This window comes from Dendropsophus ebraccatus, chromosome 10, assembly GCF_027789765.1.
Source record: "Dendropsophus ebraccatus isolate aDenEbr1 chromosome 10, aDenEbr1.pat, whole genome shotgun sequence".
Classification (NCBI taxonomy): Eukaryota; Metazoa; Chordata; class Amphibia; order Anura; family Hylidae; genus Dendropsophus; species Dendropsophus ebraccatus.
The window spans coordinates 93,767,086-93,783,402 of NC_091463.1; the positions used below are offsets into that span (position 1 = coordinate 93,767,086).

General features: G+C 45.1%; 1 protein-coding gene across 1 annotated transcript; it reads right to left on the bottom strand.

Annotated features, from left to right (window-relative positions):
• Positions 1–1,939: 1,939 nt before the first annotated feature.
• On the bottom strand, positions 1,940–15,670 carry LOC138766582 (H-2 class II histocompatibility antigen, A-Q alpha chain-like). Its single transcript, XM_069944172.1, has 5 exons — positions 15,589–15,670; positions 10,728–11,012; positions 7,736–8,023; positions 5,797–5,950; positions 1,940–2,216 (listed from the first exon to the last, which is right to left on the bottom strand). The coding sequence occupies exons 1-4, from the start codon at positions 15,668–15,670 to the stop codon at positions 5,805–5,807; spliced, it is 801 nt and encodes a 266-aa protein (XP_069800273.1). The 3' UTR covers positions 1,940–2,216; positions 5,797–5,804.
• Positions 15,671–16,317: the final 647 nt, after the last annotated feature.

Sequence of the window (16,317 nt, forward strand, 5' to 3'; positions counted from 1 at the left end):
GTAAGTAGATGTAGTTGTTTTCATCCAATCCATCCCCTGCAATTATGAAAAAAGGGGTCCCGGCCAGAGTACCCCTTTAAATACACTCTATACTATAATATACAATTATTTCATTAAAGATTAAAGCCTAACATTAATAGCAGCGGCTGCAGAACATCTTTAGAAGCAAAACTGCAGATCACCTGATTGCTGAAATAAATCTTAAGTGTAACCTCATAAGACAATATTTATGGTGCCTTCAAGATATGGCTGGGACCCTCATTATTCTGCCACAGATGTACGTTAGAGAAGTCTCTGATAGGTTGTGAGGAATCTCAGTACAAGCTAGATGGGAGATAGCGAACTCCCTGGCATTCATTCCCACAGCGCTGCTAGTTGCATATAGAGAGGATGCAATGGGTGTGCTTCAGGTTCAGTTTTAACCTCTTAAGGACATATGATGTACCGGTACGTCATATGTCCGCACTTGCACTTCAAAGCGGGGCCGCGCGGCGGCCCCGCTTTGAAGTGCCGCGATCCCGGGTGCCGCGAGTAGCCCGGGACCGCTGCTATTAGCGGGCACGGTCTGATCGCCGTGCCCGCTAATTAGCTAATCGGAGGCAGCTGTCAAAGTTGACAGCTGCCTCCGATTACCGGAGGCAACGTTTCCCTGGGGTCTAGTGGGGGAGATCGCTCCTCCGGGACCTTGTCCCGGAGGAGCGATCTCCGTTACTGATGCCGGCCGGGGACGCGTCCAAGATGGCGCCGTCCTCGGCTCGGCACTCGTTCGTTTTCGGCTGCAGCAGCCGAAAGCAAACGAGTGCCGATCTCATGGATCTCTGCAGCATATCTATGCTGCAGAGATCTCAATGAGAGATCACAGTGTATATACTAGAAGTCCCCCAGGGGGGCTTCTAGTATATGTGTAAAAAAAATAAATAAAGTGTTGTTAATAGTAAAAAGCCCCCTCCCCTAATAAAAGTCTGAATCACCCCCCTTTTCCCAGGTTTTAAATAAAAGTAAACAAATAAATGAATAAATAAACATGTTTGGTATCGCCGCGTGCGTAATCGCCCGAACTATTAATTAGTCACATTCCTGATCTCGTACGGTAAACGGCGTCAGCGCAAAAAAATCCCAAAGTGCAAAATTGCGCATTTTTGGTCGCATCAAATCCAGAAAAAATGTAATAAAAAGCGATCAAAAAGACGTATATGGGCAATCAAGGTACCGATAGAAAGATCACATCATGGCGCAAAAAATTACACCTCGCACAGCCCCATAGACCAAAGGATAAAAGCGCTATAAGCCTGGGAATGGAGCGGTTTTAAGGAACGTATATTGGTTAACAACGGTTTGAATTTTTTACAGGCCATCAGATACAATATAAGTTATACATGTTATATATCGTTTTAATCGTAACAACTTGAGGAACATGCATAACAAGTCAGTTTTACCCCAGGGCGAATGGCGTAAAAACACATTTCCCCCAAATAAAAGAAATGCGTTTTTTTTTTCAATTTCACCACACTTTGAATTTTTTTCTGGTTTCGCAGTGTACTTTATGCAAAAATTCAGCCTGTAATTGCAAAGTACAATTAGTGACGCAAAAAATAAGGGTTCATGTGGGTTTCTAGGTGGAAAAATGCAAGTGCTATGACCTTTTAAACACAAGGAGGAAAAACCGAAAACGTAAAAACGAAAATGGGCCATGTCCTTAAAGGGTTAATGACTTTACCTTCATAAATGACATGCCATGCGGTCAAAACACAATGCTTGTCTACAGGTAGCAAACAACATGTCTTTACAGCACAATGGACATCACAAAATGAAGAAACAGGATGTGATGCAACCAAAATAAATAACAGTTACACTATAACATGTAATGGCAATTCTGAGCAGCAGAGAGCGCTGTGTCAGACTGGAAAGAATACACCACTTGCTGCAGGACATACAGCAGCTGATAAGTACTGGAACACTTGACATTTTTTAATAGAAGTAAATCACAAATCTATAGAACTTTCTGACAACAGTTGATTTAAAAGAAGAAAATTGCCAGAGTTCCCCTTTAGTTGCATTAAATTTTTCAGCAATGCAGCAAACATGTTCTCTTCATCATGTAAGTTCTTCCAACAACTTGGTTTTTTTAATTGATGAAGCTGGGTTTTTATTTTAGCACCACAGGAAGGGTATGTATCAGAACAGCGGCATATGAAGCATCAAGACCGTTCATCAAGCTGCAATAGGAAAAAATGATTGGTTACTGATGCAGCTACAGTATATACAGAAGTAGTTCCTCACCATGTGACCATGTACAGGAGTAAGGTTAGTGCTGTCAGCTATAACAATCCATCTACAAGATATTACTAATAATACTGTAAGTAGCTGTAGGATGTGAGAATAGGAAAAACAGATCTAGAAAATGTGGGGGCATATCTCAGGTTACAAGTGAATTCCATGAGCAATTCAGGCTTCAAACTGCTGACACTGTCCCCACGGTAATACCGCCCCCCCCCCCCATGCTGTCCCCATGGTAATAAAAAACCCCTGTGCTGTCCCCATGGTAATAATCCCTCCATGGTCCCCATGTTCTGCCCCATAGTAATAATCCCCCCATGTTCTGCCCCATAGCATGAATCCCCCCTCCCATGTTCTGCCACATAGTAATAATCCCTCATGTTCTGCCACATAGTGATAATCCCTCATGTTCTGCCCCATAGTATTATTCCCCCTCACATGTTCTGCCCCATAGTATTATTTCGCTTCACATGTTCTGCCCCATAGTATTATTCCCCCTCACATGTTCTGCCCCATAGTATTATTTCGCTTCACATGTTCTGCCCCATAGTATTATTCCCCCCACCCATGTTCTGCCCCATAGTATTATTCCCCCTCACATGTTCTGCCCCATAGTATTATTCCCCCTCACATGTTCTGCCCCATAGTATTATTCCCCCTTACATGTTCTGCCCCATAGTATTATTCCCCCTTACATGTTCTGCCCCATAGTATTATTCCGCTTCACATGTTCTGCCCCATAGTATTATTCCCCCTCCCATGTTCTGCCACATAGTGATAATCCCTCATGTTCTGCCCCATAGTATTATTCTCCCTCACATGTTCTGCCCCATAGTATTATTCTCCCTCACATGTTCTGCCCCATAGTATTATTCTCCCTCACATGTTCTGCCCCATAGTATTATTCTCCCTCACATGTTCTGCCCCATAGTATTATTCCGCTTCACATGTTCTGCCCCATAGTATTATTCCCCCCACCCATGTTCTGCCCCATAGTATTATTCTCCCTCACATGTTCTGCCCCATAGTATTATTCTCCCTCACATGTTCTGCCGCATAGTATTATTCCCCCTCACATGTTCTGCCCCATAGTATTATTCCCCCTCACATGTTCTGCCCCATAGTATTATTCCGCTTCACATGTTCTGCCCCATAGTATTATTCCCCCCACCCATGTTCTGCCCCATAGTATTATTCTCCCTCACATGTTCTGCCCCATAGTATTATTCCCCCTCACATGTTCTGCCCCATGGTATAAATTCCCCCTCACATGTTCTGCCCCATAGTAATACCCCCCATATGTTCTTCACCATAAAAATACTGCCCCCCTTTATTGCCAATCACAACACACACAACAACAACAACAGACAGTGGGTCCCTTTCTCTCTCTCCCTCTCTTCTGATCTTCTCCGGCCTGCGAGGAACAGGCCTATCATCAAGCAGGCGCACTGACGTCATGTCAAGGCGCCTGCTTGAAAGAGAAGAGCAGGGCAACGGCGACCTGTCAGGTGATAGGGGCGGCTGATGGCGTTCCCGGGGGGGGGGTGTTGGTTGGCGAAGCTGCGCTCCAGCAGGTGATGGGGGAGGGGGGCAGAGCCGCACTCCAGCAGGTGGTGGGGGCGGGGGACGGAGCTGCGCTCCTGCAGGTGATGGGGGCGGGCGGACAGGCAGATAATGCGGCGGGCGGGCGGGCGGAGGCGCGCACGGCTTAGGTGAGGTCTGGGGAGGTGCCATGAGTGCCCCCTAGCTGTCGGCGCCCCATGCGGTTGCCCGGCCCGCCCGCCTGCCGCTAGAAACGCCGCTGTGCCTGCTTAACTGACAGGGGGAAGCCAAGCTCCAAGCAGGAATAGGGAAGGGAGACCGAGGAGGTATTATAGCCCCCAGCACATCATGCTCTCCTGTCATGGCTGTGGCCGGGCAACGGGGGGATCTGTGCCGGGCAGCGGTGGGGGCTCCGGCTAGAGGATCCATGCCGCGATCCTCATCCGGATCACGGCAAGGATCATCCGAATGAGCCCTTATTCCCTTATCCTGACAACTTGTATGTCTGGGTAAACCACTTTAACCTTTGGCTAGAAGGAACTTGACCATGGCTGCCCCTTTCCTTATGCTCTGAAACTAGGGATGAGCCAAACTAGTGAACTTGCCGAACGTTCAGCTACTGTTTAGGGCAGATCATCCAAATACAGCAATCCTTTATTAGCCTTTGTATTAGTGGGCTGGGTGCAGTTTAGGGCCAGGGCCGATTCTGGGGTCTCTGCCGCCCCCCCCCCCCCAGCCAGCCGCTCACCTGTCCCACGCCACAGCCGGCCCGCGCTCTCCGCTGTCTCCACAACCCGTCAGGTCCCGCGACGTCACCCTGCAGCTGTCATGGACCTCCAGGCTGGGGTGAGTGAGTGGGGCGACCGGGTCGCGTGGGGCCGCCGGGGGGTTGCGGTTTGATGCGCCATCCGCACCGCATCAAACTGCAACAACCCCCTGGCGGGACCGTGCGACCCGATCGCCCCAGCGCGTCCCCCACGACCCCGGGCACTCACCACAGCCTAGAGGTCATTGACAGCTGCAGGGTGACGTTGCAGGACCTGACAGGATGTGGAGACAGCGGAGATCACGGGCGATGGGACAGGTGAGCGGCCGCTGTCATTTTTGTTAAGTGATACTTAACAAAAATGACAGCAGGGGGGAAATAATGCTGCCCCCTGTCGGACCGCAAAATCTGCCGCCTGAGGCGGAAGACTCACTCCGCCTCATGGCAGAAGCGGGCCTGTTTAGGGCTCACTGTTCCTTTACCCTACAGACATTTCAACATTCAAAAGTTGCAGAAATCCTCTGTGTAATTTTAAAGACACTGCAAAACGACGTCATGCCTTATATGTGTTGTGGTTCCTATAGAATTTGCTTTGAGTTTGACTAACTGAACTGAAATTCTCTATAAAATCTGCAGGGAAATCTAGGATAAAACCCATAGCTACATACATTGTTTACTGGCAGTGTCAGGTTACTGTAGCCTTGGCCTTGCAGCCATTCAATTTAATGGGAGCTGAGCTGCACTAACTGACATGGATGCAGTTTACTTTTTATGTGGGCATGGTGGCTTTGGCAAACAACTGATGGGCGAGGATGGTAGCAATAAGTCCTGGAAAACATGTCCTTTTTTATTTTTTTTTTAACATAAGAGCCCATGGAGATGAATGGACAATGGATGGCATCCATCAGACATAATTTTCACAGGTTATCTGGGCCGTCCCAGGCAGCTTCTTCCCACCCCACCGGCCATGATTGTTAGATCTCGCCCAATAAGCAAGAAAACAGGACAAGATCTATCAATCAAGAGTAAAGGGGCTGGGAGAAGTCACCAGGGACCACCTCAATGATTTGATTTGGGCAGCATGAAAGTGATGACAGGTTACAGGTAACACGTGATTAGAAACCTCCTGTATGGAAATGAAAGCTCCATCTGTAAGGAATTAGTGTTTGTAACGTTATTGTGTCTACATTGAAATAAAACCTATACCGCACCTTCCTAGTCAGCGATTTCTTGTCTGATTCGTGTTCTTCTTCCCTTTAAATATCAATGCAATGCCAACGACTATTCCAGCTATTCCATAGGCCAGGCCTAGGCCACAAACAATGTTCTCAGATGTCTCCGAAACAAGGTTAGGAACTTCTGGTACTGGGATAAATAAGAGCATATCAGATATTAGAGAGAATAAGTAAGAAATAGAAATAGAATAACAAAAAATTACACCGATGCCAAATCTGCTAAATGCTGCGACCATCCACTCTGACTGTAATAGGATCCCATAAGATCTGTGTTCACACTGTAACAATCCTTTATTAGGCTTTGTATGCTGATGTCCTACACCATCGAGTTCAGGATAAAGATACTTTCTGTTACATTGTGAAATCATTTGAAATTGCCTTAAAACTTGGGGGAGCAAATGTATTGGCTTTAGTTATCCTTATATCATATATCAAACTTTGTAATGGCAATTAGAGATGGGCAAACTTTTCTAAAATTTGTTTTGTCAGGTTCGCAATTTTTGGGCGTAAAATTCACAAACTTTCAAACCTTAACGAAGTGCATGAAAATAATTACAGGTGTTTAACTGTTTTGTTGCGATTCAGCTGTTCGCTCATGAATACTTACCTGTCCATGCTCCCCTGGTGTCCTTGGTCTCTGGTGACTCCTGCAGCCAAAATCCTACTCAGCCAATGAATGACAGTGATTGGCTGAGCGGGCTGTCACTCTCGAGTGATTGGCTAAGCAGATTATCACTCCTGAGATGAGATTGACAACCTGGAGGTGGCTAAAGACACCAGAAATACAGAGGGAAGCATGGACAGGTGAGCACTGCTTTTTTTTTTTTTTTTTGCACAAATTTCAAAACTAAGCTTGCAAAAATGTGCTTGATTTATGGAGCAAATTTTTGCAAACTTCGTTCTGAATCCAGCTTCACTCATCCATTACAGCAATGCCCGTTTGACAATTTGGATCAGGAAATAAAAGCATTTTTATATGTTTTTGGAAGCTCAGACAGATATATGAAGGTACCAAGTCTTTTGAGAGGTGGTCACACAGTCCCAGATACACAGCAAAAGAGGGATCAGGGTGCAAAGGCCCTGTGGTCCATGGCCAGTATGTCAGCTGGTGCTTCCCACAGTGTCAAGAAGCTGAGCACACCAAAGCCAGTTCAGAGGAGCTCTCTGACATGGCATTTCTTCCTACAAAGTGCTGAAGACAAGACACGGGTGGTTTGCACTCTGTGCACACTGTGCCGCCACCACCCCAAACTCTGGAGAGAAAGCACAAATACCCCCTTTCACACTCACAAACCCTGGATCTGAATGGGAGCATTGCAAAATAGTTTTCCTTTAAAATACTCTCATTCAGACTGGTGGAGATGGACAGTTTCCAAAAACTGATGGTATCAGCTGTCTCACAGTACATCTTTCCCAGCCAACACTTCTGGGGTCCGTTCAGCAGGTGATGCAGTTATTGTCCTAAAAAAGAACTGTTAAACTTGCAGCCCTGAGTCAAATTGGCGTGGCCTAGAGTATCCATGTCTTAGGATTGCGACACCCCTCTGTTCCTCCTCCCTGCCCTCCTCCCCATTAGGAATGCCTCTAGAACAATTTCTCCTATTCATCACCTGTGTGAACACTGCACATGGGCTGGATGGTTAAGGCACCTGTGCAGTGTTCAGACAGGTGAGGAATAGGAAAAATCCTACCCATGGGCGTTCATAATGATGAGGAGGGCCACAACAATGTGACACAGGGCTGCAAGTTTTAAAGTAGTTTTTTAGGACAATAACTGCATCACCTGCCGAACGGACCCCAGGACAGATCTTGGATTACAAGCAGCTATCCCAAGGTACAAGTGGTTGGGGGGGGGGGGGGTTGTAAATGCATCAGATCCGATCAGATGGAAGTTATAATAATCTTTGTTACTTACTCCATAACTTATTGGTGGGATTGATAGAGAGGCCATCGTGCTCCACAGAACAAGCGTACACATCTCCCTCTGAAGGAATTGTGACTAAATATAGGAATTTGCTAAAGAAAATATCCTCATTAGTATAGTAGTCGGTCTCGGACACCCCGTCAGTCACCGGCTGGTTATTCCTCAGCCACCGCATCTTAATGACAGGAGGAAAGAAATGGTTGGCGAGGCAGATCAAAGAGTTTGGCTCACCAAGAACCAGCGGCTTCTCCGCAAATACATGGATGTCGCCTTGGAAGACTAACAAGAGAAAATATTCCATTATTATTAAGTGTGTTAGATAACTAAACAACAATGCTCTATTTTTTACAGGGAACTTGTTAGTTTATGTTGTTGGTGCCACGGGCAGCATGAAATAGGCTCACACCCCAGTATTACAATTGTCTGTGATTCGCTTATTCAGAGTTCTTTTATTTTGTACACTTAGAGGGGTATTCCTGTATCATAAAATGGCGTCTAAATAAATCACTCCACGATCTATAACTTACTAATATAGATCTAATAGGACTGGTTGCATCATGGTTTTCAACTGTGTGTGGGCCTTCAACACGCACACACAATCGACTGAGCGCTGATGGCCAACCGGGACTTCCGACACGCTGCCTGATCAGGATGAGCAGAAATGCAGCAGCTGCAGTGCAGCCTGTGTGAGATTAGTTTCTTTTTTTCTGGTTTTGGTCTGCACATGGTGCTATTACTATATGGGGACTACACTGAGGGGGCACTACTATAGGGGTTTCACAGAGCGATGCGAGAATGAGGATCCTAAAATGTTCGATTCTGTGGAGACAAGTTGAAGCAGGAGGCAGAGCTTTAGCTAAATGGTGGATGAATAGGTGCCCACACGTCTCCTGGTACTTAGTGATAGGGTCCTATTACACAGAGCGATTTTTAACGATTAACGACTAACGATAAACGATCGCTAACCTGAAATCGTTCACCATATTATACAGAACTATGGTCGTTAGTTACAATCGTTACTACGATCATTATTGCGATCGTTACTATGATCGTTTACTCCTTCCGATCCCGGCAAAACAATGAACAATGTGCAATTACACTGAACGATTAGTGAACAAAAGCGGAACTTGAGCGAACGAATGTGGAATTACAGCGAACAATTAACGATAATTTTAGGTTCAGATTTAAATCAACCATCAACGACATACGAACAATTTTTCGATCATCGCCTGCAATTACACAGAACGATTATCGCTTAAATTCGAATGATATAATGATTTTTCGCACAATAATCAGCCTGTGTAATAGGGCCCATGGGTCTTCCCAGTTTAACTTCTGGGTGGCTAAATTGGACACCTGTCCTTTATGCCTTGGAGACGCTGACCTGCCCTGCGGCAAAAATGCTCTCTGATCCCACAGGCCGCTCCTGGTGCCGGATTGAGAAGACATCATATTAATCTCAAATCTACAGTGTTGGCTACTTCCTCCTCTGCCTCTTCCACCTACAATGTAACCTCCTCCCCTTGGACTCCCGTCTCCTCTCTCCAAATGATTATTTCATTTCTTATTTCTTTCTTTTATTTTATGCTATCATTTGAGGTACCTTCCCTACTTCTTTTATTGCAGGGCAATTGTGCTGTTTTTACCTCCATTTTTCTTCATTTTTTTAACCCTCTATCCCTTCCTACACCCATTTTACAGCTATTTTTTGGACCGAAAAATTCAGGTCCCCATTGATTTCGGTGTCCTCTAAACAAATTTTTTTCAAAGCTTGACCTCAATGCTTGACCAAACCCGAATTTTCAAGAGTATGTTCCTCCCTACTACTAAGTTTTAAACTGAAACATGTTAGACTTTCAAAAAAAATGTTCTTACTTAAAAATAAAGTGTCCCCTATCCATAGGAAAGGAGACAAGTAAGAGATTGCAGGGGTCCAACCTCTATACTCGGTGATCTCCCGATCAGCCTCCACCTTTTTTGTTTTGAATAGAGTCGCTGGTACAGCACGTGACTGGCAGCTCTATTCATTCTCTATTCATTCATTCATTCTTCATTCTCCGGAGAGAGATGAGTACAGTCACATGACGTATACCTACAGCTGTATTAAAAAACAGGGGCCGATATGGAGATCGCTGGGGGGCAGGGCCGATTCTGGCTTCTCCGCCACCTGAGGCAAACCTCAGGTGACGCCCCCTCACTGGCACCCCACCTCCGAGCGCCCGTAACAACTCGAATACAGCCCCCCCCCCCTGCTGACCACACTCACCCACCCCCCCGCCGCCCCGATCACCGTCCCAATCGCCTAAACGCGACCCCCGCCGACTCCTGGCACTCACCACAGCCTGGAGGAAGATGAGAGCTGCTGGGTGACATCACTGGAGCCCGGCGGGACATGGGGAACATCCGTGAGTGTGGGCGGCTGGACAGCTGCTGCGGGACATGTGAGCGGCTGCGGGGCTGCTGTCATTTTAGTTAAGTGAAACCTAACTAAAATGACAGCAGGGGGAACATTTTGCCGCTCCCTGCAGGACCGCCGAATCTGCTGCCTGAGGCGGAATGCTCATTCCGCCTTATGGCAGAAGCGGGCCTGCCGGGGGGGTACAGAGGCCAGACCCTCCGCGATCTCTTACTTGTCCCCTATTCCTGAACAAGTTAGTTTTAAGTTGGAATACCTCTTTAAAACTGAGTCTGAAAGGTGGTCTTCTTGGCTTAGTTTGATTGACTGGTTTGTCCCTATATACAAAGCTGGGAGAGACCTATCAATACAGATGACAGGGAAAGCAGGGGGGCTCCCAGACATATTCTGGTGGGATATCAGGCAGCATGATACGTCTAGCGGAGACAGAGACAGACATTTAGGATCTACACAAAGCAATGAGGAGGCTACATGTAATGTTTGTGCAGCAGAGCAACGTGAGTGGTTGTCCAATGAGACGTGTACAGTCACACAGAGCATTGTATTACACAGGACTGATCATCTTACCACTTTTCGCTTTTGTGTAGTTTGACATTTTCTCAAATTTTCCAAGATTAACTTTCAAAATATTGATATCCTGCAGAGCTCCAGCTGCCACGAAACTGGCCAGCTGTCCAAACTGCGGCAGCCTCCATCTTGTTTCTTTATGTTCTATATCAACATTGAAAATCTCATCGTCATCAAACTGGAACTTGTACTCCGCATTGGGCTCCAGAGTCTGGACGAAATCTAATTGACTTAAGATATGTCCAACTGCAAAACACAGAAATTTTGGTTGTTGTTGTGTTTTTTTTTTTTTTCAAACAACGGATGCATTTGTGTGCATCTGTTTTGATCCGTTTTTCCATTGACTTCCATTGTTTAAAAAAACTAATCAAAACTGTCTGTCTGTCCTTCTGTCTGTCTGTCTTCCTGTCCTCTATAGACTTCCAAACGCCTGAACCGTTTGACCCAAAATTTGGCACACAGATACATTGGGTGCCCGGGAAGGTTATTGCGAAGGTCCCGTCCTCGCCAGATGTACAGGAGGGGAGGGGGAGGGGAAAGAGAGGCGCCCCATAGAGATGAATGGGAAAATCTCCTCACTGCAAACACAGGTGATATAATTAGCTGCAGCAGACACGGCAGTTGGAGCCTTAGCAACCAATAGGATTACTGCTTTCATTTTCACAGGGAGCAATGGTTGCTAGGGAAGCTGCCTCACAACATCCACAGTAATAACTGGTAGACCCCCTACTCCATCTATACAGTACATGTATACAGGGCCCCCTACTCATCTATACAGTACATGTATACAGGACCCCCTACTCCATCTATACAGTACATGTATATACAGGAGCCCCTACTCCATCCATACAGTACATGTATATACACGACCCCCTACTCCATCTATACAGTACATGTATATACAGGGCCCCCTACTCCATCTATACAGTACATGTATATACAGGACCCCCTACTCATCTATACAGTACATGTATATACAGGACCCCCTACTCCATCTATACAGTACATGTATATACAGGACCCCCTACTCCATCTATACAGGACATGTATATACAGGACCCCCTACTCCATCTATACAGTACATGTATATACAGGACCCCCTACTCCATCTATACAGTACATGTATATACAGGACCCCCTACTCCATCTATACAGTACATGTATATACAGGACCCCCTACTCCATCTATACAGTACATGTATATACAGGACCCCCTACTCCATCTATACAGTACATGTATATACAGGACCCCCTACTCCATCCATACAGTACATGTATACAGGACCCCCTACTCCATCTATACAGTACATGTATATACAGGGCCCCCTACTCCATCTATACAGTACATATATATACAGGACCCCCTACTCCATGTATACAGTACATGTATATACAGAAACCCCTACTCCATCTATACAGTACATATATATACAGAACCCCCTACTCCATCTATACTGTACATGTATATACAGGAGCCCCTACTCCATCTATACAGTACATGTATATACAGGGCACTACAGGACAGGTATACCAAACTGTGACTGGGTAACACCGCCACGCCAGACCTGACCAATACCGCCATACTGTGACTGGATAACACTGCCATACCAGACCTGACCAATACCGCCATACTGTGAATGGATAACACCGCCACACCAGACCTGACCAATATCGCTATACTGTGACTGGATAACACTGCCATACCAGACCTGACCAATACCGCCATACTGTGACTGAATAACACTGCCATACCAGACCTGACCAATACCGCCACACTGTGACTGAATAACACTGCCATACCAGACCTGACCAATACCGCCATACTGTGACTGAATAACACTGCCATACCAGACCTGACCAATACAACCATACTGTGACTGGATAACACTGCCATACCAGACCTGACCAATACGCCATACTGTGCTGGATAACACTGTCATAACACACCTGACCAATATTGCCACACTGTGACTGGGTAACACCTCCATACCAGACCTGACCAATACCGCCATACTGTGACTGGATAACACTGCCATACCAGACCTGACCAATACCGCCACACTGTGACTGGAGAACACTGCCATACTAGACCTGACCAATACCGCCATACTGTGACTGGGTAACACTGCCACACCAGACCTGACCAATACCGCCATACTGTGCTGGATAACACTGTCATACCAGACCTGACCAATACCGCCATACTATGACTGGGTAACACTGCCACACCAGACCTGACCAATACCGCCATACTGTCACTGGATAACACTGTCATACCACACCTGACCAATACCGCCAAACTGTGACTGGATAACACTGCCATACCACACCTGACCAATACCGCCGTACTGTGACTGGATAACACCGCCATACCAGACATGACCAATACCGACACACTTTACTGAATAACACTGCCATACCAGACCTGACCAATACCGCCATACTGTGACTGAATAACACTGCCATACCAGACCTGACCAATACCGCCATACTGTGACTGGAAAACACAGCTATACCAGACCAATACCGCCATACCCCCCTCGAAAAGACACCAGATTTTCTGGCAAGTCTGAACAGGAGGGTACTGCCCCTCTGCAAGGTGCTACACTACACACCAGACCATGGGTGCCTAATGGTAAATACGACCCTGCAGGTATACAGGACACTGACACTTTATACCCGGGCAGCGCCGGGTACATTTTCTAGTAATACATATACCATAGGGAACATTTAGCAATACAATTGCAGGGGCTGTTATTGTTGTGAGAAATATCCATAGGTTTATTGCTAGGGAGATTTTATGCAAAGTGGTCTGATGAGAAAAAAAAATCATCTACACCCTCACAACAAGGAACCAAATATAAAAGTGCAGAAGAAAAAATACATTTATTCACAGCACTATTGTTAAAGAAAGCAATTAATTTCACCATCTTTTCCTGTTCTGTGTATTTTAAGTCTACTTCCCCCAGTTCTGAGCTGCTGCTTTCTCTCAAAAATCTATGTGTGAGCTTTTCTCTCTGTCTCCCCCTCCTCCCCATTCCCTTCTAAGAGAGTTCATGTAAAAAAGTCCCTCTCTGCAACTTTGTAGAAACTTTGTAAAGCTGGGAGGCATAATCAGTGAGCTCAACAGCAACTTGACCTCAGATTAACCCTACCAGCATTACAAAGAAGCTACAATGTTGCAAATAAAGCCAGCTGGGAGTTTTTTTTACATGTGCTGTCTCAGAAGGGAGGGGGGAGGAGGGGCAGACAGAGAGAAAAACTCACACACAGTTTTTTGTGTCTTTTCAGAAAGCAGCAGCTTAGAACTGGGGGAAGGAGACTGAATAGATAATAACATGTATACAAGGAATTGTTAGTCTCATCATGGGCAGCAACATATCAAAAGTAATGCTTGAGCTGAATACCCCTTATAGTTATTCTGGACTCTGTGATTTCCGATTTTGTACCACTAAACTACCAAGGGGACACAGGAACACCTTTAAGTGCTGCAACGGTTCCGCAACATCAGCTCTTGCAGTTAACATCTTGCACTCCTGGGTAACCATGTATGTGCTCCTGTTTATCAATCATAATAGACAATACACCCCTGTTTGCCTAGTTATGTCACCGAAGAGCTATACATAATGTGAGTCAGGTCCTGTACCAATGAGGCACACAGCCCCATGGAGCTATAAAACAAGTATTCTCTCCCACTTTATGGACAGTGAACTGTAGCAGACACAATAATACTAAAATCTGTAATAACACTGCACTGATAAGAGGTTATCCGGTGGTAGAAAACTTTGTATGTGTCTTTTCTTTAAATGTCTTGTAAATGCCTTCCCTGGTGGTCCAGTCGGGTGATGTGATCGCAGCCCAGGTCATCTTCTTTGTCCCGCCGCTGCCCTGGCTCTAGGATTGCAACCTGAAGCAATAGTGTACTTATGATCAAGCAATGCAATACCTGTCTACTACATTGATCTCTATGAACAATCATGGTATTGCTCATAGGAGTCCCCTAGGTGGACGACAAATAAATGTAAAATAAAAAAAATAAAAAGTTTTTTAATATGTAAAAAACATGCCAAGTTCATATTACCCCCTTTTCCCATTATTTAAAAAAAAAACAACAAAAAAAGTATTTAGTGTGGCCAAGTGTGGAATCACCCGAACTATTAAATAATCACATTCAATGGCGTAAGTGCAAAAACCTGCTAAATCGCATAATTGCAGGTTTGTGTTTAAAGTCCTGGACTCCTAGGAGTACTGGAAAACATGGATACAACCTATGGCCATATAGGCCATGCTCGCAGCCTTAGGGGGCATCCAACTTCTGGAGCCACAGGGAATCAAACTCTAAACATTTGGGTTCGGATAACATTGCCAAACCCGAACATTTTGACAGGCTCGCTCAACACTAGTCCCAACACCAATAGCCAGCGCCCTGGTTTGTACAAAATATCTATTTTTCTGATTCTAAACCTTAAAAACTGATCATTTGCATTGAACATATCAAAATACATTTAATTTGGGATAAGGCATTGTCTTAGAGTAACTTTTCATTTTATTGTCGTTTAATTTATTCCAGGTTATTCGTGTACCTGTGACCTGTAGGATATAAAATAAAATGATGAGAGATATAAAATAATTCACAACTCTACTACTATATACTTCTCAGTTATGAAATATTGTCAGATATAATCATTATCCTTTTCATATTTTTGTAATTGATATGACTTTAATGTTAACATCCCATCTCTTCCATCTCGATGGATCACTTCCATTGTATTACCGGGCCTCCTACTATCCCAGACCCGGCTATACCATCTATCTATAACCTTCCATCCTATATCAGATCATTCTCTAGTTTTTGACTCACCTTTCACAGCCTGAGTGACGGTCACATAGAATATACACAGCGAGGAGAAGAGGAGCAGGGTGCGGGGGATTCTCTCAGACATTGTTATATCTGAGGGACGCGACTCATCCACAAACCTGCAAAGAAACTTCTGATCTGTACACAGGACGGTGCTGAGACTCCTGCCTGACACCTAATCCTGCCTACTGCTACCTATAGAAAGGTCTATTGTGTATGACATAATAGTTACTGGGTAGATGCTTATGTTCAGTAATGTTTAGGCAAAGGGCACTGAGCAACAGGCCACAAGCCGGCCGGTGACCCGGCTTGTGTAAGGGTGCGTCTCTATGGGGCTGTGTGAGGTGCCATTTTTGTGCCATAATCTGTAGAGTTTATTGGTACCACACTTGCATATAAAATATGTGACTTTTTTTTATCACATTTTCATTGCTTTTTTTATAGTATGTGATGTGACCAAAAATCCACCACTTTTAGTTGTCTTTTGCGCTAACACCATTACGTGCGAGATCAGGAATGTGATGAAAAGTTCGGGCGATTCTGCATGCGGTGACACCAAATATGATTATTATTATTTTTTTTTTACATTATTTTATTTAAAATCAAAAGAAAAGTGGGGAGATTTAAACTTTTATTGCAGGATGGATTTATTTATATGTTAAAAAACATTTTTTTTATTTTTATATTACAATTTTGTAGTCCCCACCCAGAGGACTTCTATGAGAAATACCA